The sequence below is a fragment of the Sciurus vulgaris genome (genome assembly GCF_902686455.1).
Source record: "Sciurus vulgaris genome assembly, chromosome: 8".
NCBI lineage: Eukaryota > Metazoa > Chordata > Mammalia > Rodentia > Sciuridae > Sciurus > Sciurus vulgaris.
Genome location: NC_136468.1, coordinates 145823535 through 145847600, shown reverse-complemented (window position 1 = coordinate 145847600; position 24066 = coordinate 145823535). Strand labels below are relative to the sequence as shown.

The 24066-nt window shown below is 41.7% G+C and overlaps 1 protein-coding gene across 3 annotated transcripts; it reads right to left on the bottom strand.

Annotated features, from left to right (window-relative positions):
- Nucleotides 1-21274, bottom strand: ANAPC7 (anaphase promoting complex subunit 7). 3 transcript variants are annotated; one of them, XM_079149587.1, is made up of 11 exons: nucleotides 21104-21274; nucleotides 17123-17309; nucleotides 14204-14323; nucleotides 9545-9656; nucleotides 8482-8635; nucleotides 7528-7670; nucleotides 5655-5772; nucleotides 4456-4652; nucleotides 1809-2033; nucleotides 838-988; nucleotides 1-753 (listed from the first exon to the last, which is right to left on the bottom strand). In XM_079149587.1, the coding sequence occupies exons 1-11, from the start codon at nucleotides 21202-21204 to the stop codon at nucleotides 564-566; spliced, it is 1698 nt and encodes a 565-aa protein (XP_079005713.1). In that variant the 5' UTR covers nucleotides 21205-21274; the 3' UTR covers nucleotides 1-563. The 3 variants fall into 3 exon arrangements, with proteins under 3 accessions (XP_079005713.1, XP_079005711.1, XP_079005712.1); XM_079149585.1 differs by lacking the exon at nucleotides 21104-21274 and adding an exon at nucleotides 20369-21091; XM_079149586.1 differs by lacking the exons at nucleotides 17123-17309; nucleotides 21104-21274 and adding an exon at nucleotides 11454-11493.
- Nucleotides 21275-24066: the final 2792 nt, after the last annotated feature.

Here is a 24066-nt window from a genome sequence, read left to right as displayed (position 1 = left end):
TGACTGTACAAACCAGTTTTATTTCCCCACCGCCTGGGAGGCACCTGGGCGCCCTGGTCGCACCTGCCTTTCAGACTGGCCCAGGTTGAGGTAAGGTGCCAGTTCAGCACATAGGAAAGCTGTTCTGAAAATAGCAACTGTCAGCTGAAGGCATCGCCATCACTGCAGAAAGAAGCAAGTCGCCAGGGGAGCACAGACAGCCCAGAACAATGACTTCTGGGAACAGGAAACCGCCTCTGGTAGGGTCAGACCATGTACTTGTCCTTGACTCCTTCAAATCCATCCACGTCACAGACAAAATTTTCTTCCAGCTTTTGGATTCAGCAATTAGTTACATCAAAAGCCCTCTGCCTGAAGCCCCTGCTTCTGTGGGCCGAAGGGCACCCCGTGGTCCTCAGGTGGAGCAACATGGGAGGCTGGCCAGCCCCAGTGTCAAAATGAAGTCCCGACTAGAAATCGGGAATGCGGGGCAGGAAGCCCGGCCACAAGCGCACCGGCACCGTCTCCCCGAGAGCCGCTCCTCCAGCGCCTACAGTCCAGGGAAGCGCTCCAAGCCGCAGCCCTCACTGCATGCCGAACCACTGCTCCTGGTCGGCCCACTGGGCCGCCTCGCTGTCGCTGCCCTCCAGGTCCCCTTCTTCCCCGCTCCCTTCCATGTCGTCCACGTCCTCCTCCTGAGTGGCATCCGTGGGGCTCTCCTCCTTCTCCATCTTCTGCATCCCCTCTAGAGACTTCTGGTCATTGGGGTCCAAACTAGGGGACAAGAAACAGAGGAGAGGCCTGAGTCCCTGCCCCTTCCTGCTCCTCAGTACCTTCCCGCAGAGGCCGAGGGCCTACCTGAGCGCTATGCTATACTGGTCCATGGCTTCCTGGTATTCATTGACAGCTACCAGGAAATCTCCCAGGATCCGGTGTAGGACACAGTCGCTCTGATTAGCCAGGGCATTCCTCAGCAAAGCAATCCCATCTTCGTACTTCTGTTCTCTGCCTAAAAAGAGAGAGCCTCATTGTTTTCAACAAAATTTTGAAAATATATTTTCAGCTCAACTCTATTCACAGAACCACAACAATCACAATCTGACAACTTCTTTGCAGTCATCCTCGGGAGAATAACAGTGACACAAAGTGAGTACAAATGCACCTGAATTCCTGTTTCATTAGGAAATTTATGACTTGGGTTCTGATTTTTCAAATGGACTCTTGACCTTAATCCAAATAAAAAACCAAATTGCACTTTATTTGCCAGATTAGCCCAAATCCAGGCGTTCATCATAAATCAGGACATAAGGTGCATCCCCATCTCTCATCATGTGATGCCTTACTGCTATCCCAGGACTCTGCTGGCAAGAAGGACATCATCAGAGATGGCCCCCCTGACCCTGGGCCAGAATCATGAACCAAAATAAACCTCTTCATTAAAAACAAACAAGCAAACAAAAAACAAGACAAAAAAAATACAAGGCTAAAATGGGAGTTGTAAGACAATCCAGATAGCTCAAAAACAATTCAAACTGGCTAAAACCAGTTAGTTATATTTAGCCCAAATTAGTTCGGGACAACTAAAACCAGATAAAAGCAAGATGAACAGGTACTAATCAATTTAGCCTATTCAAGTCAATCCAATCAAGTCTATGCCAGCTACATTTGGTTGGGTGCTAAATAGAAATCAATTCAGGGAGGTTCAGACCTGCTGCAAAAGGCACACACACTTGTCTGGTCATCTGTAACCAGCTGGCACTGGAGAGTCCAACTGACATTTGGTTCTATAAAAATGAATGTTGAACTGGGCAAAATAGAAGACAACTTACTAAGGAGTTCTGCCTTTTTCACCACAGCTTTAATGTAATCCGGCCTTTGGGTCAGGGCTTTATCTAACAAAGTTTTGGCTTTCTCCTGTGTCACTGGGTCTTCTAGACAAACGGTGGCTAAAAGGGTAAGGGTCTGTGCATTTGCGCCTAGAGTTTTGTAAACATTGTTAGCCATTACCATTGCTTCTCGAATACTGTTAGAGGCTAAGTAACATTCGATGAGACCTGAAAAAATAAACACACAAAGAAGTTCAGTCACATTACCATTCCCGGTCACGCTTCCACTCTGACAGCAATCCAAATGGCAACCCTTCCAAGTTTTAGACAAAGGGCCGGCCAGGGGAAACTGTGAGGTGAGACAGACTGGAGGAGGATGTGCTGATGGAATTGCTAAGGAGCGCTCTACCCAAGAGCGCTCGACAGGAGAGAAAAAGCCTGTCCTGCCAACACACCTTCAGTGAAAGAAACAAGCATGCATAGGAACCTGCAGCTGTGGGCAGAACGTCTGAACCTGAAGAATAAACGTGACACTAACCATCACTCTGTTGTATGGCCAGGAGGTTAAAGTAGGGAAAGATGATGTTTCCAATGAAACTCAAGGTTTTATTGCCTTAAGCCATTATTCCCTGGCTGTGTTGAGTCACCTGTAGACCTATATTTAAGGGGCAGGGTAAAAAGTGAATGTCCGATTTTATCAACTAAAGGACCAACTCCTAACAAGCCACATGAGCAGAAAGGACTTGCAACATAGAAGTCATCTCCAATGGCACTTGCCGAGGGCCTTCTTACTCTAGGGGGAAAGCACTTGATCAGATGGATCCAATATACTAAGATTGGCAGCTCCCATCTCCACACCCACAGCGAGATGCCCTATGGAGCCACTTCAAGAAAAGTCAACTCTTTGTGCCAAGAAGTTGAGAATAGGGGAAGAAATTTCTGGCACAAAGCACTCATCAAAACAGAAAAACAGCTTAAACCCCAAACCCACACAATCGCTGGCAGATTTTTCTCCACATACTCCTCCACCCTAGCAGCATTTATATCATTCGTGCACACTCTTCCACACACTATGGTTACTTAACCAGAAATTACCTAACTCTAAAGGGCAACATGTTAGGTTCAAAATACAGTTGTTTGCAACTACTTATTGAATATTGGAACTTCAGAAGGAAACGGAAACAGCCAGGTCTAGTAGTACATGCCTGTAAATCCCAACTACTCAGGAGGTTGAGGCTGGAGGATTACAAGTTGGAGGTAGCCTGAGCAACCTAGGAAGACCCTATCTCAAAATAAAAATAAAAATGGCTGGGAATGTAGCTCAGGGGTAGAGCACTAGCCTAGAATGCTTGAGAGGCCCTTGATTCAATCCCCGGCCCTGGCAGGTCAGGGAGAATGCACTTTACTAACCAAGGGCATCCGCCAGCAAAGGAAGAAAGCTCCACTGGAAATGGCCAGAGGGCATAACCAGAGTCACCAGATCAAATCTCCAAATAGCAGCCTGAGAAGCTTCAATGGCCATCTGGGGAACATCCGCTGCCCCCAGATGCTCTAACCATCTCTACCCAGGCACTAGGGTACTGGGGTAATCCAAAGGCATTCCTATACTCTAGCAAAACAGGTTAGCTGCAGAATGGAGCTGGTGTGACCAATGCAGCTTAGAGGCTAGGGAAGTTAGTTTCCAGTTCAAGAATTTAATCTGAAACCAGAGGCTTGGTTTTTTGCAGTTTTTTTTTAAGAACAAAGACAACTTCCTTTCCCCCAACACATTTACAATAGGCAGAGCTCTCTGGCTATATAAGCAGACTTGTTCTTTCCCCCAACTTCCAAATTTTGCTTCTCAAATTTGAACTCATCTTCCTGTTAAGATCAAATCACTCCTAGATTCCTAGGTTTATTTTTAAATTCTTATAAAAATATGTTTTAGAGGAACTGCATCTTGTAAGATCTATTTTAACATCTGTGACTGAGTCACCAAATGTTGCTGAGGCTGGCACAGCTCCTTTGAGCTCTTAGGGTCAGTTCACATGAACTTAAAATATTATATAACAACAACGAAAAAGCTGGACCCCCATCATGCCCACTCTAGAGGTCACAATGGACAACTAGTTCCCACAGCTAACACTGTCTCACAGGTACGGCATTACTATATGAGTAACATCTGTGGCCCAAAGTAAGATGACTATGAAAAGAATAAAGACATTACCAAGCAATTTAGCACAGGGCCTGGCACAGAGATTCTTATTAATGACTGAGCTACATCTGAAGGGGGAAAGAAGGACAAAACCTATCCCAAGTATCCCCTGGCCAAAAACCAGAGAGTGAGAGAGTGAGAGAGAGAGATGGATGCATTCTAGAGAATACAGGGTGGAAAATCCAGTGAAATCTCTAAATTAAAGTAGAAATGCCTAGTGCAGTGATTCCCAAACCTGTCTGCACACTGGCACCACCTGGGACCTTCAAAAAATACCAAGGGCTAACTCCCTGCCCCATATTCTCCTCTATGCTGGAGTGACCTGGCAGCCTCATTTTAAAAGATCCCCCAGATGACTCTAACACATGAGAGTTTGAAACTGTAGGCCTGATGAGACCTTCCACCTGAGTGCAGCTGCCATGCCTTCAGATCCCTACTAATCATTTGCGATCTTACCTTCATAACAATCTAAGCGACAAGGTGCGAGTCTTATGGCCTCCCGAAAATGGATTATTGCTTCCTGGACTCTGCCCATGTTCCTAAGTGCTGCTCCTTTAAGTAACAAAGCTTGCACACTATTACTGTTCAGCTGAATGGCCTTGGCTCCCAAGTAGAGGGCACGGGAGTAGCGTTTGCTATAGAAGCTATGACACCTGGAAGAAAAACCACCAGAAGTTATCTGAGAGGGACCATAAAAGTTTCATGCACAAATCAAAAGGAAGGTCCTATATATGATCGTCATTATAAACCACACTTAAAACTATAACCTATGATGTTAGTAAAAAAGCAGTCACACACACATGTGCACACGCATGTACACGCACACACACACACACAATATAAATATATATACGTATATACATATTTGTTTTTAAGGGGGAAAGCCTGACAAGGAAGGGGGAAATATGGAAAAGAACCTGATTATCTGGATATACGTTACAAGCTGAGACACAGTCAGAGACTCTGTAAAGCCAGGTAAACAGCAATGAAGATTTTATTGACTTTACTGCGGGGAGCAGTGCTGGGGATTGAACCCAGGGCCTCACAATTGCTAGAGAAGCACTCTACCACTGAGCCACATTCCCAGCCTTGAGGTAAATAACAGAGGAGCTTGCCCTGAGTGAGGCCCAGTGCTAAACACAATGCAAAGTAGGGGTTATCTGCCCACCCTCCAACTGAGAAAAAAGACCCAGAGAGGTGAATATGCATCCAAAATCACACGTCAGGGATGAAGCTCAGTGGTAGAGAACTGCCTAGCACACCAAAGACCTACGTTCAACCCTGTATCACAAAACAAAGTCGAATGTCATGATCTGATCCAGGTCTGATTACCTCCCTTCTCTTTTTTTGGTGTTCCTGGGGATCAAATCCAGGACCTTGTATGTGCTAACCAAACACTACCACTGAGCTATACCACCAGCCCTTTCTATTTTTTATTTTGAGACAGGGTCTCACTAAGTTCCTCAGGCTGGCCTTGAACTTGGAATTCTCCTGCCTCAGCTTCTCAAGTCCCCAGGATTATCAGACATGTGTCACTGTGCACAGCCTGATTACCACTTAAACCAGTACTTTCAATCTATATTCTTTTTAGGAAAACCCACAATTTCTTAAAGAATCTACTGAAAAACAGGGAGAAAAGGAATGTACAAACATACCCAGAGACCACCCAGGGTTCTGCATGCTGATCAGAAATATTGAAAAGGCGGCAACCAAGGTTCTCCACATCCTCTAGCCGCCCTTCTCGTGCCAGGAGGTAGCCATATACATCCATCCCTAAAAGGAAGGACAGGACAAGAAGAGGCCCTTTAATCAAAGGAGTCCTTAAAAAGGAGTGGGACCCAACAAGCAGACCCACACTGAGGTTCCAGCTGCTGCAGGGTCTGAGCTCTTTCCATCATCATGGACTCCTCCACCAATATCACTTCCCTGCAAAATGACTATTAAAAAGGAAAACCCATCCAAAGTAAAAAAGGCAAAGCAGAATGATCTACCCCACAATTTGAAAGCCTGTTATTTTCAGGAACTGTTTGTCCCTATTTCTGTGGTGTGATATACAGTTCTCCTAATGCATAACCAGAAAGGGCCCAAAAAGGCATCAAATAAGTCCTATCTCCCAAGAGCTCTGAGCAGTCAGGAACACACACTATGCTGAAGAAGTCAGTCTCACAAAAAATTGGCCTACTCCAGAAAAAACCTGTAGTTCACTCTGGAATGCAGTCATTGAAGATCACCACCTTTCCTTACTCCCATCAGGCCTGCTCCTCTCACCCCACCCCACTCTCACACACAGTCTACAAAAAGGGCCCAGGCTTGCTGTCACCCATCTCTTGCCACCATTCTCCTGCATTCCTTGCTATCCCTTCAGATTCCCATAAAATTGCCTTTCAAGTCAAAATCACAGCAACACTTCTGCTGGCCTAAAATCTTGGGTCCAAGCTTCCAACTCTAAGCTGCCAACTACTCCCAAACGAGTTGTTCTACAACACCATTTCATCATGGCACAGGCAGTTTAGAGAATGGGAATAAAAACCAGGCAGGAGGAAGGCTTACACAGATTCATCTTTTATATCCATTCCTTCATCTGCATGCTTGTGAAAATCCCCTCCCTGATCAGTCATGCTCTTGATTTAACGTTTGCCCAATTGGCCAGGCACAGTGGCACATGCCTGAAATCCCAGCTGCTTGGGAGGCTAAGGGAGGAGGATCACAAGTTCAAAGACAGCCTCAGCAACTTAACAAGAGACTGTCTCAAGAAAAAAGTGGCCAGGCAGGGTGTGTAGCAGTTGGAGGGGAACTAGGGATGCAGCTCAGTGGTAAAGCACCCCTGGAATCAATTCCCAGAACCAAAGAGAAAGAAAGAAAGAAAGAAAAAAAAAAGAGTCTATAAGACTATTCATTGTTACAAGGCATATTTTCCTGATGGCCTTTTTGGGTCTTTTACAAACAGATGTCAGCCTACCTATCTGATCTCATTTCTCACTGCTCCTGAGCACTCACTGCTCACTTGCTCCCGGTCACCCAACAGCCAGCCTTTCAAAGTCCCAATGCCTTCATCCTTCAGCTGCAATCTGCTTTCAGATCAATGTCTTTTCTACTGTCTGCTCCTAATCCTTTTCTTCAGATCTGTTCCCTTACTCCCTTTTAATTATGCTAAGGAAACAGTACAACAAAATTCCCTAAAAGGATATTATGGTTCTGGGGATGCCATCCAAATCAGGCACATCATAAATTTATAATTCATAAGGAAGGACTATGACCTTCTCCAAAAGAAGAAGAAAAAAAAGCCAAATAATGTCCGTGAGAAGACAGCACTTGATTTCAAGCAAAAACAACTGCTTAAATGTTAAGAGACATGCCAGGCACTTTGGAAAAAAAAAAAAAAAAAAGAAGAAAGAAAGTGAAAGACCACTGTAATAAGCCTTAAAAAACATCCCTGAACAACAGTACCAGTTCATACCACATTTCGTGCCTGTCTTCTCTGATGTGTCCCTCTACAGACACTCTCACCTTGCCCCAAGAATCACTCACCTTTTATCAGGTAAGGATCCAACATCTGTGCCTGTTCAAACTTGAGGACAGAATTTTTATTGTCTCCAGCTCTGAAGTACAGATCTGCCAAGCTTCCAAGTAGGTCCACATTATCTCGCAATAAGGACTTTTTCTCTAGTGAGCTTAAAAGATATTAAACACCGTATCTTAAAATTAAATCCTTAATTGCTACATCAGGGGAACTGGCATAAAGACACTATTTTCTGCATGCATGAAAGTTTTCATAATAAAAGACTTTAAAAATGAACTATGAGGGCTGGGGAGATAGCTCAGTTGGTAGAGTGCTTGCCTTGCAAGCACAAGGCCCTGGGTTCAATCCCCAGCACCGCAAAAAAAAAAAAAAAAAATGAACTATGCACACTAGATTTGATTTTAAAAAATGTTATATAGGACAGTGAATATACACAATAAAGCAGACACTACTCACTACCTAGAAAGAAATTTCTTGTAGTTTTTCAGAGGACAACATACACCACATGGTGCTGAATGTAATGTCATTCACAAGCTACTTATTACTCAACTGGATGACTCTGCATAACACAAAATTCCAGTCTCTTGTCCTTGAATTATATCCAAATAGAAAGAAAAGCACAGTTCAAAGGAGGCAATCTAGATTAGGTGCTGCAATAAACTATGCTTCCAGGGAGGCCAGAAAGGTTTTCTCCTAGGTTTGAACATGACACAAATGGCAGTTTGCTCTTTACCTTTGCACATACAGAGCTGAACTCAGTCCAACTTTACATTTTTACAGGTTTCCAAGAGAGATTATTTTATTTCCAACCATTCAGTACATTAACAGATGAAGAACGCCCAAGGACAGCTGGCCACAACATCAAAAAATAAGCATCTCATTTTTGTTTTGCTAAATGAAACACATCAAACTTCCAGATGAGGACAGGGCCTCATGCAGTGAATGAATGTTGTGGCACTTACCAGATGGTATTGATTGCTCTTGAGTTGTCACCAGTGTGCACAAAAGCATATGCTTTGATCCACACAGAGAGCCAGTCCAAATTAGGCACAGTCTGGATCACATTCATAGTCATTGATGCCACCTCTGCACCTTTTACAGAAAGGGACAACAAACCTAACCCAATAGAAAGCAGGAAAAAGGTAGTGAGGCACTGCACTCTTCCACAGAGCAAGAAACAGACTACCCCTTCCTCGGCTACACGGCATCCCCTTCCCTATCTAATAAGTACACACAAGACAGGGGCTGGGGGTGTAATTCAGTGGTAGAGTGCTTGCCCAGCACATGTGAGGTCCTAGGTTAGAGCTCCAGCACTAGAAACAAAACAACAACAACAAATAGATACATATGACAGAAAGATAGTAATTTATTTATTGTCGGTGCTGGGCTCACACCCAAGGTCTTGAGCATGCTAAGCATGTGCTCTACAATTGAGCTACATCCCTAGCCCTGAAAAACTGTTCAGTATTTCTTGGTTAAAGCAGGGCATGGTGAAACACATCTGTAATCCCAGGAACTTGGGAGGCTGAGATAGGAGAAAAGCAAGCTTGAGAGCAGCCTCAGGAACTCAGTGAGGTCCTATCTCAAAAAAAAAAAAAAAAAAAAAGAGGGGGGTGGGCCTGGGATTATAGCTCAGTGGTTCAGCAGCCCTGGATTCAAACCCCCATATCAAAAAGAAAAAAAAAATTTTTTTCTTGATTGAAAATGTGACGATGCAGGGAATTTTTTTGAAAACTCTATTCTGCCAGGCACAGAGGCTCATACCTGCTCCCACTGACTAGGGAGGCTGACTCAGGAGGACTGTAAGTTATTGCAAGCCTCCCAAGCCTAAGTGAGATAGTGAGACCCTGTCTTAAAAAATAAAAAATGGACAGGGGATATAGGTCAGTGGTAAAGTGGCACCGAGTTCAACCCCAGTATCGTTAAAAAACAAAAACAAAAATTATTCTGATGTATAACCATGATTGAGAACTACTATCTTTGAAAGTTGATATTCCAGGAAAACAGATAGAAAATTATCTGTACCTAGAATGGCATCAAGAGCTAATGGGCACTGCCGCAGTACTTCCTTGTAGCTGGTGACTGAAGGGCGCTCCTGACCAGCCTTCTTGTACAGGTTTGCCAGCATCATGTTTATCTGTATAAACAAAAATAAAGAAGAGTAAGATAAACTTATCTGCAAATAAAATATCTCACCATCTGATTTTTATTTATTTTGTATTTATGTGGTGCTAAGGATCAAATCCAGTGCCTCACACATGCTAGGCAAGTGGTCCACCACTGAGCTACAACCCCAGCCCCTCACCATCTGATTTTTATTAATAGTTACTACTCTACTTTTTACTGGAAAATCTACCCATAGCTCTGTACAAATAAAGAACAATCCCATTCTTCAAAGCAAAGAAGAAATTATATTACTATGCTTGCTTTTCCTAAATCCTCCCATTCCTAAAAGGAAAGTCACATTACCCTTTCACTTACCTAACTAAAACGTCCAGTAATATCTGGACCAAAGATGCTGCCTCTGGAAACAGGAATGACATTCATTTGAGAAATTCCAGAATTCTAGTTACCTTAATTCTTTCTTGATCTTAAGACAGTGAACTACTCAAGAAGTGCTTACATTCAAATATTTTAAATTCAATTAATACTGAGGCATAAGAAAACAAGGAACTCTTGACAAAACTAGTTAAAAAGCATCAGGTATTTTTCCCCAAAGCGAAATGACAGATACAGAGGTAAAATACTTAGCTTCTTTTTGACAATTACACTAATGACTAGAATCTGGCCTTTCTAACAAAGCTTTGACCTATAAGTACTGTCTGACTTGCCAAAGTCATGTTACAAAACTCCGATTCAAACTGACCTCTAGAAATGACAATGATCCAGTGATGAGCTAACTATTTAAATCCAGTTAATGCAGACATCTGCATTTCAATACAATTTAAATATGTAATTTTTTTTTTTATTTTGTTTTTCAGTTGTAGGTAGACACAACACCTTCATTTTATTTATATGTGGTGCTGAAGATGGAACCCAGGGCCTCCTGCATGCTAGGCAAGTGCTCTACCACTGAGCCACAACCCCAGCCCAAGCTTTCTTAAAATAATCCTGAGCACACAAAAGAGAAAATCTAAAAGTGACAAAGAATGTCAGAATTACAGGGAAGGGATTAATGATCTTAATAGTACAAAGAAAAAACCCACTGTTTCAACTTAAAATTAATCTTAAACATAAGGAAGCAGTCAATGTGAGGACACAAAAGAAAAAAGTCAATCTCCTAATATCTTCAATTATCTGTGACTTGGCATGCCAGGTATCTACACAAAAGAGTGTCTGTGAAGAATACCTGTTCCAATTCTAGATCTTCAGTGTATAAAACAATCCAGAAAAGCATTAATCCACACTAATTCAAATGATGAAATATGAAATACTAGAAATAAAACTATTTTTTACTTGGTAGCAGATATTTTATTTTAGGCTATTTTGAATATGCAATGGAAGGTACTTAAAGGAAAACTCCAGTATTGGTGCCAATACTCCAAAAGAATAAAAGGTTAAATTTAAGATTCCTCCTTGCCTGCTTATTATTAACAAACTGATGGACCTTTTGTCTCAACAAATACCAAAATTTCCTTTAAACTACTTAGCTGTCACTCAAAAGACAAGTTTTAAGTATTACTGAGTAGAAAAGTCAATTTTTAAAACAGATCTTACTTGGGAAAACTGTGAAGGCACATTCCACCAGTTCTAAACCCAAGCAGTCATCATTTCCTAAAAACTGAGATTGTATGTTGATATGATTACTCTTAAAAGTTGAATATTTACCAAGATATAATAATCTAACACGGGAATTTTCCTTTAAGTGTGAGGGAATGTGTGGCGGTGTTTACCATGCATTAATAGATGTTCAATTAGACGTATTTTGACTCACTTCCTTGTCCTTTACACAGACTGAGGAGCCAGTTAACTCCCTAACGGACAAGAAAGAAAAACTGTAAATATTATAGGTTTATTTTTAAGGCACATGTTTGCTTGCTCCTGGCTACAAGAGTTCTACTGCGTGAAGGACATGTACTCCTAACAAATACAGATTCCTCTAGACCCTCTTAAAATGATGGTTGTAAACATCAAGCAATGGATGCCATAAAATCAAATTTCTTTGCCATTTCTGATTTCTAAAAACTTCCCCAAGCACCACCAAGACAATAAGGAGATTACAATACATATCTAATAAGATAAGGAATAGTGTTGTTCAAAGTAATAAAAATGGCCTCTTCCAAAAGGCCTTGAGTACAGCACCAGACACCTCCTCATACATGTAAGAAAGTAATTCTCAGGGTAAGAAAAGACTTTCACAGGGTACCGAACACAATTTAATATATAGCACCCAAACCTATCAAGAGACAGGTTGGACCATAATATACTTCCAAGTATTTGGTTTTTTTTTTTTTTTTGGTACTGGGAATTGAACTCAGGAGTACTTTACCACTGAGCTACATCCCCAGCCCTTTTTATTTGAGACAGGATCAAATCACTAAGTTGCTAAGGGTCTTCCTAAGTTGCTAAGGCTGACCTAGAACTTGTCATCCTCCTGCCTTATACTCCAGAGTCACCAGGATTATACATGGTCAACATTACCCGGAGCTACTTTCAAGTTGCCTTTAAACAACAACAAAATTGCAACCAACATCATTAAAAGATAATGAGGAAATATCTTAATTTTAAACAGAATGGGGATGTAGATCAGTGGTACAGTACTTGCCTATCATGTATGAGGCCCTGGAATATGATCCCTAATACTGTAAAATTAAATAAATCAAACTCAGAAAAAGAGAATGGGGAATGGATCTCAGTGATAGAACACATGCTCAGGCCCTGGGTTTAAATCCCAGCACCAAAAAAACAAATCAAAACAAAACAAATTGCAAAAATAACCAAGTCAAAATAGTAAATAATCTTTACTATCAAGAGAAACTTAAACATGTTCTCATCAAATTGGGTTACCTGTAAAATTCAGCAACACTCACTTGGATGAAGTACTAAGTGAAATACACCAGGTTTCTACCGTTTAGCGTCCTTGTCTTCAGAGCAGGAGGATGTACAGACTTTTTTTTTTTTTTTTTTTTTGGTGGCGATCCTGGAGATTGAACCCAGGGGCATTCTCACCACTGAGTTATATCCCCAGTCTTGTCAGTCCTTTTCATTTTTAATTTTGAGACAGGGTCTTCCTAAGTTGCTGAAGCTTGCCTCAAACTTGCAATCCTTTTGCCTCAGCTTCCGAAGTCATTGGCATTATAGGACTATGCACTGTGCCTAGCTGTACACAAAATACCTATTAAATTTCCTATTATTAAACACAAGTTGCACAAAACAGTTTTTCAATGAAGTAAGGACAGGTGACAGCCTAGGACATTAAATACTACTAGCCAGATGCAGTGTCACATGCCCATAATTTCGGAGACTTGGGAGGCTGAGGCAAGAGGATCACAAGTTCTAAGCCAATCTTAGCTACTTAGTAAGATCCTATCTCAAAATAAAATAACAAAAAAAAAGTAAAAAACAACAACAAACAAACAACAAAATAAAATAAAATAAAAAACAACAGTTGAGAGTATAGCTCAGTGGTAAAGTGCTCCTGGGTTTAATCCCTAGCACCAAACAAACAAATACTGACACGGATTCAATCCTCAATGCAAGGATTCACACTGTTCTAAAATGGGTTTCAAAAAAATTTGATAAAGACACCCAATGTACTCTACAGAACAATATTTTTAAAATGCATTTTTAGGACTGGAGATATAGCTAAACAGTAGAGCACTTGTCTTGTATGTACCAAGCATTGGTTTATACCAGTTGTAGTGGCATATGCCTGTATTCCCAGGCTGAGGCAGGAGGATTGCAAGTTCAACTAGCTTCACAACTCAGAGAGGTCTTAAGCAACTTAACGAGACCCTGTCTTAAAATTAAAAAATAAAAAGGGCTGGTGATGTGACTTAATGATTAAGTGCCCCTAGGTTCAATCCCCCATACCAACATGAACACAATTCACAATTCAGTTCTCACAAAAGTTAGCAGATTTTTATTACCCTCATTTTATAAGTAAGGTTAAAAAAAAAAAAGACCAGAGATTGGTAATTTGCCCAACCTTAAACTGCATGTAAGTTATATGTGCGCGAGACGCAAACAAGACACCAGATCCCTGTCTCCAGCTAAATGAATACTCTTCACTATAACATGCTGCCAAATCAAACACAAACATATATTCTGCACATATGCAAGTACAAAGATATCTTGTAGTCTTGATTTTGAAAATGAATAAAATCATTCCTACTATCAAAACAGATACATCTATGGAATGCAAAAAATGAAGTTCTAAAAAAGTGGTTTTGCCACATGGATATGTTTTGCAAATCATTCTTCTCCACAGGAAGAAATACCAAAGAACATACACTTATAGCATTGTACAGCTATTATTATTCATCAGTTGAATTTTCAGGTCTCTTAAGAAAGTCATTCACGTCTCTCTCTGAATCCCTACTTCGTTAACAGTGGAAGAAAGTGAGACCATCATGAGTAAAATGTTCACATGGACTTCTTAATGAATAGAGAAAACATGGAGGAAGAAGGGGTGGGAGGGCTGCAGAGGAGGAAAACACATAACCACCTGCTAATTCAACTTACTTTGGGAGTTCTTTGTCTTGAAGGGATCCCATCAAGTATAGCAATGGCATCTTTATCTTGTTTTAGCATTGTATAACATTCAGCCATCTTATATTTCACTTCAATTTCAGATGGAAGACACTAGGAGACAGCGAAAAAACAACTCCTCAAAATATGATCTTAACCCAGGTGCAGCAGCACATGCCTATAATCACAGCAACTTGGGAGGTAAGGTAGGAGGATAACAAGTTTCAGGAAAGCCTTGGCAACTTAGCAAGACCCTGTCTCAAAAAAAAAAAAAAAGATCTGGGGATGTAGCTCAGTGGTAAAGCATCCCAGGGTTCAATCCCCAAGGCAAAAAAAAAAAAAAAAACAGGTTTGTGATTGCAAGGGGCTACAGAAAGGGGTAAAAATGTGAGATGAAGAATTGAGTGCCAAAAGGCATGGGCTTTCTCTCTACAGTGATGAAAACGTCCTGGAATTAGGTAGTACTTGTAAATATACTGAAACTCATTGAATTGTATACATTAAAAAGGGTGAATTATATATAGCATGTGAGTTAGATCTCAATATTTACAACTTCCATGAAAATTCAATGTATTCATTTATATGAAAGGTGAAAGGTTTAGCATAGCCTGTGATCCCAGGCACTTAGGGGGCTGAGGCAGAAAGATCACAAGTTTGAGAACAGGGGGCTGGGGAGATAGCTTAGTCCGTAGAGTGCTTGCCTTGTAAGCACAAGGCCCTGGGTTCAATCCCCAGCAACCACCCCCCCCAAAAAAATTTGAGAACAGCCCATGCAACTGAGTGTGGAAAGGAATGAGAAGAGAGGGGAGGGAACAGAATGGATGGAGGGCTGGGAAAGTGGATAAGTGGCAGAGTGCTTGCCTAGCATGTGTGAAGTCCTGCATTCGATCCCCAGTACCATCAAAAAAACAGTAACAAGGAGCTTCCACTGTGGCTCAGTGGTAGAGCACTTGCCTAGCTTTCGGGAGGCACTGAGTTTGATCCTTAGCACTGTATAAAAATAAATAAAATAAAGGTATTGTGTCTATCTACAACTAAAATATTGGGGGAAAAAAAAAGTAACAAGCCAAGATGGTGGTGCATGCCGGTAATCCCAGCAACTTCAGGAGGCTGAGGTAGGAGTACTGCAAGTTCGAGATCAGCCTCAGAAACTTAGGGAGGCCCTAAGCAATTCAGCAAGATCCTGTCTCAAAATAAAAAATAAAAAGGGCCAGGATGTAGCCCAGGGGTAAAGTGTCTCTGAGTTCAATCCCTAGTCCATGTATACACAGGTACACACACACACAGAGGCCGAGCATCATACTTGGCATATGGAATACTCTGCATATTAACTATTGTTATGAATGATCCTACCTGGATAATATACATCCCTTCAATTCAGTGTCAGAAAATAAGAGATGATCCTGCAATCAGCTCATTAATAATTATTAATAGCTCATTAATAATATTAATAATTAATAAAGCAAAAGTTTTACATAAAGGTAAATAAACAGGAAGAAGCTGGACAGGTTAAAAAAATTAATTTGTCATTTTTTTAATTTAAAAAAATTTTTTTCTTAGTTGTGGATGGACATTTTACCTTTGTTTCATTTATTTATTTTTATGTGGTGCCGTGGATCAAACCCAGTGTCTCGAACATGCTAGGCAAGTGTGCTATCACTGAGCTACAACCCCAACCCCCTCATTTATCTTTCTAATGTGGAAAAAAACAAAGCAGAAAAACCATAATTGATAATTTCACTCCTAGTTCACCTAACATTCCTTTTAAATATAAATTGCATGTATACTAAGAAATTTAAAAACAGATTCAAACTTAAAAGCAAAATGTTTTATTTCCCTACAGTTTTCCACTTAATTTCCTTCACACATAAAAAAATTTAAGGGGCTGGGGGCTGTGGTTTAGTGGCAGAGTGCTTCATTAGCATGTGTGAGGCACTGGGTTTGAGCCTCAGCATCACATACAAAAATAAGCAAATAAAACAGACATGCTGTCTATCTACAACTATAAAAAAAAAAAAAAAAAAAACTAAAAAATTTTTTTCAAGTTTATTATCCATACTCATATATTATATATATATTTGAAAACATATACCAATATATATTTATGTATCTCTAAATTCTCCCCTGTAAATAAAAACAGTATTGACATGTTGCTTCAGACCTAATTTTACCAGTCCTTTTCAAAAAAGTACACATACACTCATTTGTTTTTTCTTCAATAATTCCATCACATTCCATCACATTCTACTTCATGAAATCTGACGCTGCTGAACACTTTTGTTTCCAGTTTCTTCTTATAAACAATATGCAATGAGCAGCCTTAGAACCTGAAAATCTTGTGTGAGTGTTATTAGGGTTAATTTCTAGCAATGGAATAACTTGGTCAAATGGTGAGGACACTGCAATTTTACTGCTTCATTTATTTAACTCATTATCAAGCAACCAAAACTGCCAGAAATTATTAAATTCTTTCCCATATATTTCATCATGTACTCACACAGACCTAACAACTGAATGACATTTTAAAAGTTGCATTTTCAGTGAGATCATAAAAACACCTTACATTTTAAGTTCTGTTTGTATAAAAGGAAAGAACAATGCATAACTGTTGGAACCTAAGCAATCTGTGGTTTACATTTTGCTCTTAGCCTTTAATGCTTGGTTGGGTAGGTTCCCACATCTAAGTAGTTTTTCATCTTTGCCTCGCTATTCAGTTTCCTTTAAATTACTTTTTTATTTTATCATCTTCTATGCCTAGTCAGTCATCTTCTAAACTATCTGTCTTGGGACTGACCATATAGCTCAGTGGTGGAGTGCTTGCCTAGCATACATGAGGTACCAGGTTTGAACCCAGCACAGGGCTCCCACCCAGGAAAAAAAAAGAAAAAAAATCACAACCCTATCTTAAATTACCTGACTTTGTGGAGTTGATGCAGAATTTCCAGTTGAAGGTCTCACTTTTGAAGTTTTACTTAGGGCTTTCTTTTGCTGTAAAGCCATAGTATACTTACTTACAGCATTCCGATATTCCTTATCATGAAAGAGAGAATCCGCATGATACACCAAAAGCTGGTACTTCTGAGATGGGGAGAATAACTCACTAGAAAACAAAGAAAGTATACCCCTTACATGGTTTACTTTGAAATGTTAGAGCAACATGGTGTTCACATAAGTCTAGCAAAAGCCCTGAATAGTGACAGTTTACAAAATGTTAATACACCTTAGGGGCTTGTCCCTAAAATGAGAGGCATGAAAAGAGAACTTTATGCTAATATGACCAACACATGTAGACAATGCCTCAAAATGCTGTTTTAATATGATTAAATTTTTTCTTAACTTAATATAAATGTAATAATATCTATAAAATCTAATACACATATACAGAGAAACCACATCTTTTTCTCCCCTTCTTTAACCCAACTCCTTTAACAGTCTGTTATATATCTATCCACATGCTCTTTAACATCAAGTTTTAAGGATACTACAGACAAAGGAGAGCAATCACAAGACAACTAATGTTACCAAAGGAGGACTGAAAACCTGGAAAAGAGAAACTTCACCCCTTTCTAGGAAGGGAGTGAATAAAGAGAATTGGACCCCAAAACCCTTCAAATATTGTAGAAAATACCAGTCTGAGAATAGAACGGGATAGTCAATGGGAAAGCCAATGGGACAGAGTGGGACAAAAAGAGGACTGGCTTTTTGATAAAGTCTTAATTTTATATACAAAAGTAAACTTTAGGACTGGGGGTGAAGCCTAGTATGTGTGAGGCTCTAGGTTTTATCCCCAACACCACAGAATAAATTAAAAAGGAAAAGTAAACTTTACTAGCACTAGAAACATCTTTTTTTCTTTCTTTCTTTTTGGTCCTTCTGCAGGATACTGGGTTGAACCCATGGACACTTTACCACTGAGGTGCACCCCAGCCCTTGCTAAGTTGCCTAGGCAGGCCCCAAACTTGGAATCCTCCTCCCTCAGTCTCCTGATATGCTGGGATTACAGTATGAGCCACCATGCCTGCTCACAAGAAGCATTCTTATCTCAAGTCTCAGGTATTTAATGACAATTAAAGAAACTGCTATGTTTTAAAACTATTTCTTTAACCTCAAATATGTTCACGAGCATTGTAAGTACCTGGCTACCATTCTGCTTTTTACAGTGCTGGGGATCAACTGAGCCCAGGGCCTTTGTATATCAGGCAAGCACTCTACTGCTGGGCTGTACCCCAACCCCCAACCTCTATTCTTTTATTCTTTTGTCTTTGGCATCAGGTATTGAACCCAGGGGCACTTAACCACTGAGCCATACTCTCAGCCTTATTTTGTATTTTATTTAGAGACAGGGTCTCACTGAGTTGCTCAGCACCTCACTTTTGCTGAAGCTGGCTATGAACTTGCGATCCTCCTGGCTCAGCCTCCTGAGCTGCTGGAATTGCAGGCGTGGGCAGCTGGGCCTGGCTCCCGACCGCCGTTCTTAATGGGGAATCCATATTTTTAACTTCCAATCCTCCTCCTTCTCAAGAGGAATTTACACACTTTTGATACATAAAAGCCAAAACTGCTTAAAATAAGAGGGAGGAGTCAAAGAAGTTTGTAGACAGTTAATGTGTCAACAAATGAAGGTATATATAAGAATAGGTACTACAGACTAATGGCAGCAGGGTAAAAGGAATGGGGGAATCACTGCTAATAGATTTCTTGTGGGGATGAAATGTTCTGGAATTAGTGGTACAACCCTATGAATACCCTAAAACCCACAGAATTGTTCTCTTTAAAAGGATCGATTCTATGATATGTGCATTTTATCTTTAAAAAAAATAGAAGGCTAGAGATGTAGTTCAATGGTAGAGCACTTGCCTAGCATGCATGAGGGCCCAAGATTCCCAATATTGCCCCTCCCCCCCAAAAAATGAAAGCAGGCTAAACACTGGATATAGTTATAAAAAAATTCAAGGAATGAAAGACATGGTACAGATGACTTAAGATCTTTTTCAACACTCAGATTCTATGTATTTACTGATAAATAACTATTTTTTTGTATTTAGTGATAACCATTTAATAATTATTACTACATCCACAGGAAGCATTCAGAAGATTACATAACATACTTGCCCATCTACACACACACAAGTTATCTTTGGAATGACACATGAAAAACTTAGTTGTTGCTTCTGGAGAAGGAAAATGGTGGTGGGGAGGTTCACGACTCAGAGAGCAGACACTGATCTGTACATATCTTTTCTACTGCTTAAATTTTTTAAAGTGAATATGCTGCCCATTCAATAATTTGAAAACATAAATGATAAAGGTCAGAACTTAGAACATTTACTGAAGCTAAGAACTGCCACTCTAACCTAATGTGAAAAAGTACAGGGTAACTAAACAATCTAACCAAAGCACCAAACTGCTTCAAACTATCCTGTCACATCTTCAAGAACCAAGAGTAATGAACAGGGGCTGGGGATACAGCTCAGTTGGCAGAGTGCTTGCCTCACATGCACAAGGCCCTGGGTTCAGTCCCAGCATCACAAAAGGAAAAAAAAAACTAATGAATTGTGTGTTAATCCCCAATAGTGGAAACTGCATGCTGTGACAAATCACTCAGAACCAAGTGAAAGTCTCCAGAATAAACACAGAAGGCTGACAGAGGCCAGTTTCTCATTGTCCACACTAAGTGGATGGTTAAAGGATGGATTTCATTAGTGAGGCCCACAGTGCACGAGTGGAAATGGGATGGGGAGCAGCGGCTGCACTGCAGGAACTTCGCAGCCCTTTCCTTTCTGACCTGGACCAGCTTCTAGAGCAGGCCAAACACAAAAGGGTACCCAGCAGATTTCATTATAATGCCATAAGGAGGCAGCCAACTGTGATGGGTCAGAACAGAGACTCTGGAGGTGGAGGTGGGAGGGAACCAGGGTCCAGAGACTGCAGTTCCTCTGCTTACTAGATGTCTGAACTTGATCCAGGTATTTCACCTCCCTGACACTGAATGCAATTCCTTAGCACATCGGCACAGAGCTAGGGCATAGGCACCCTGCTCCTTCAAAACAGGGGAACACATTCTGGGAGTCAGACAACGGCGAAGAGGGATATCTGAGCTGGAAGCAGCCCTGGGATGAGGATTCCAAGCAGCAGGAGCAGCAAACACAAGACCCAGACCTGAGAACCAGCTTGTGCGTTCAAGCAACAGGACCCAGGGCCTGGGAGGCTGGGCTACCGTGAGAAGAAATCAGAAGTCAGATGGGGGAAGGCAGTTTGGCTGGGAGCGAAGGGGGACATGCGCTCAAGGATGGAGGCAACCCTGTGTTTCATCTGACAGGCAGCAAACAAGGCCGGGGCGCTGCTCTTATGGCTCCCGAGTCCTTAAAAGGCGCCACCAACCCCCCATCAACGAAATCTCCCGTTTTTCCGGAGTTGCCAAGGAAAGGGAGCGGACCCTCGGGGGGAACATCAACCTCAGCTGGAGGACAGGGGCACAGAACCCGGGGGCTGAGTCAGAGCGGCAGCAAGCGAGCCCCGTTCCTGGGAAGGGGCCGGGCGGGGAGGATTCGGCCCAGCGACGTGGCAGCCGCTTTGTCTGGCGACAGACGCCTCAGGAAAGCCCTCGCTCCCAACTTCTGGGAACCCGCCGCCAGCGTGGACCTCGGAGCCTCGGCCTTCCATTCCTCGGGGCCGGCGCCCGCCACATCCTCGGCGGAAGCGCACCCCGGCGTGCGGCGCGGCGCCGGCGGCCCGCACCAGGGAGCTACCCGCGCTCCCGGCGGCTCCGTCAGGGGCGGCCTCGGCCGACAGTGGACCCGCGGCCACTCCTTCCCGCCTGAGCACCACCTCGGCCCCGGCTCCCAAACCGCCGCCGCTCTCCTCAGCCCCAGGCCGTTCCCCGCCTCAACTCACGGGTTGTTATTACTCATTGTAAGTAACAAACTGCTGAGAAGCCGCACGTTGGAGTGCAGCCCCGCGGCCGCCATGTCCCGCACATGATCTATCACATTCATTCTGCCCCGCCAAACCGCAGGTAACTGCGGCAGTAGCGGCGCGAAAAGCCGGCAGATAATCCCTCCTTTTGGAAGACTCCAAAATGGCGGCGGCGCCGGGGTCCTTCGGGTCCACGCGCGGCACCGCCCCCAAGGAAGGAGGTAACTGCTGAGGTGCCTGAGTAAAAAGAAACAATTGCGTGCTACTCCTGGGCCCCGTGAGAATGATTCTTTTTTTTTTTTTTTTTTTTAAACGCAAAAATTACATCATCGTCCTAAACTGCAGACTCTGCTGAAGGCGTTCAAAAGGACAAAAAAAAACCTCAGAAGGAATACTTTATTAAAATGAAGTGAATGTGAGAGAAGTCTCTGTATCTCAGAAATTCAATATATATTGGAATTTATCATAAATGAAAGCAAATGGAGTGCGGGAAAACGCTGCAACAGCCGGAAGTCAATACCTTAATCAGGCGCCAAGGGCACACCTAACTGCTTTTCCAATGGCGCGTGCGCACCAGGCAGAAGGCGCCACGCCCACTCCGCCCGCCCCACCCCCGGGACTTTTGCGTTCCTGTTAGTTTCAGGCTTCGCATCTTGAATAGGCTCCTTTTTTTTTTTTTTTTTTTTAATTTATTTATTTATTTTTTTTATTGTAAACAAATGGGATACATGTTGTTTCTCTGTTTGTACATGGCGTAAAGGCATACCATTTGTGTAATCATACATTTACATAGGGTAATGCTGAATGATTCATTCTGTTATTTTTTCCCTTCCCCCCACCCCTCCCACCCCTCTTTACCCTCTATACAGTACTTCCTTCCTCCATACTTGCCCCCCTCCCTAACCCTAACTCTAACCCTAACACTAACCCTTCCCTCCCCCCCATTATGTGTCATCCTCCACTTATTAGCGATATCATTCGTCCTTTGACTTTTTGAGATTGGCTTATCACACTTAGCATGATATTCTCCAATTTCATCCATTTGCCTGCAAATGCCATAATTTTATCATTCTTTATGGCTGAGTAATATTCCATTGTATATATATACCACAGTTTCTTTATCCACTCATCAATTGAAGGGCATCTAGGTTGGTTTCACAGTCTGGCTATTGTGAATTGAGCAGCTATGAACATTGATGTGGCTGTATCTCTGTAGTATGCTGATTTTAAGTCCTTTGGGTATAGGCCAAGGAGTGGGATAGCTGGGTCAAATGGTGGGTCCATTCCAAGCTTTCTAAGGAATCTCCACACTGCTTTCCAGAGTGGCTGCACTAATTTGCAGCCCCACCAGCAATGTATGAGTGTACCTTTCTCCCCACATCCTCGCCAACACCTGTTGTTGCTCGTATTCTTGATAATCGCCATTCTAATTGGGGTGAGATGGAATCTTAGGGTGGTTTTGATTTGCATTTCTCTTATTACTAGAGATGTTGAGCATTTTTCCATATGTTTGTTGATTGCTTGTAGATCTTCTTCTGTGAAGTGTCTATTCATTTCCTTAGCCCATTTGTCGACTGGATTATTTGAATTCTTGGAGTAGAGTTTTTTGAGTTCTTTATAGATTCTGGAGATTAGTGCTCTATCTGAAGTATGATTGGCAAAGATATTCTCCCACTCTGTAGGCTCTTTCTTCACATTGCTGATAGTTTCCTTTGCTGAGAGAAAGCTTTTTAGTTTGAATCTATCCCAGTGGTTGATTCTAGCTTTTATTTCTTGTGCTATGGGAGTCCTGTTAAGGAAGTCTGATCCTAGACCAACAAGGTGAAGATTTGGACCTACTTTTTCTTCTATAATCTGCAGGGTCTCTGGTCTGATTCCGAGGTCCTTAATCCATTTTGAGTTGAGTTTCGTGCATGGTGAGAGATATGGGTTTAGTTTCATTCTGTTGCATATGGATTTCCAATTCTCCCAGCACCATTTGTTGAAGAGGCTATCTTTTCTCCATTGCATATTTTTGGCCCCTTTGTCTAGTATGAGAAAATTGTATTTATTTGGGTTTGTGTCCGTGTCCTCTATTCTGTACCATTGATCTACTTTTCTATTTTGGTACCAATACTATGCCGTTTTTGTTACTATTGCTTTGTAGTAGAGTTGAAGATCTGGTATTGCAATACCCCCTGTTTCACTCTTCCTGCTAAGGATTGCTTTAGCTATTCTGGGTTTCTTATTCTTCCAGATGAATTTCATAATTGCTTGCTCTATTTCTGTAAGGTACGTCATTGGGATTTTAATTGGAATTGCATTGAATTGAATAGGCTCCTTGATGCGAGGGCTTGGTACCCTGTGAATGACTCACTGGATCAGTGTGAGTAAAGTATGGGTCCAAACATGAGCTGGTGGCCCTGTTAACCAGCATTTCTCTCGTACAGTTAACATTTCACAAAAAGTTTTGCATGACTGCTCATAAATCAAGCCAGAGTTGAAACTGACATTCCCTCTTCACAGATAAAGAAGCTGCTTAAATTTGGGGCTCAGGTTTGTTAAATAGTGAACTTGAAGTGAGACGTTCTGACTTCAAATTTCTTAATTACACAGTGGCTAAATCTGCATCAAAAACACAGGGGTATATAAGGGCCAAGTAGGTAGTTGAGTGAGGTCCCTTAGGTATTTCAATTTTTAAAAATCAGATTATTTTTCTCTATCACCACTCCACTCAACCTTATGTGGCTTATCACCCATTTATTGAAGGAAACACACATCTTGGTCTGTCTCACTTGATATTAAAGAAACAGATGCAAAGAAACACATTTATCAGTCTGGTGCACAACTTGTAATTCCAGTGACTTGGAGGCTGAGGCAGGAGGATCACAAGTTCCAGACCAGCCTGGGCAAATTAGCAAAGCCCTGTCTCAAAATTTAAAAAATAAAATAAAATAAAATGA

What these genes read in the sequence shown, in the direction of transcription:
- ANAPC7 (XM_079149587.1), bottom strand. Translation starts at nt 21,204, where the DNA reads ATGAATGTGATAGATCATGTGCGGGACATGGCGGCCGCGGGGCTGCAC. An exon ending in AGAGCAATCAATACCATCTG is followed by an intron (nt 7,671 to 8,481) that starts GTAAGTGCCACA and finishes ATATCTTTTAAG; the next exon opens with CTCACTAGAGAAAAAGTCCT. An exon ending in GAACCCTGGGTGGTCTCTGG is followed by an intron (nt 4,653 to 5,654) that starts GTATGTTTGTAC and finishes TTTTTCTTCCAG; the next exon opens with GTGTCATAGCTTCTATAGCA.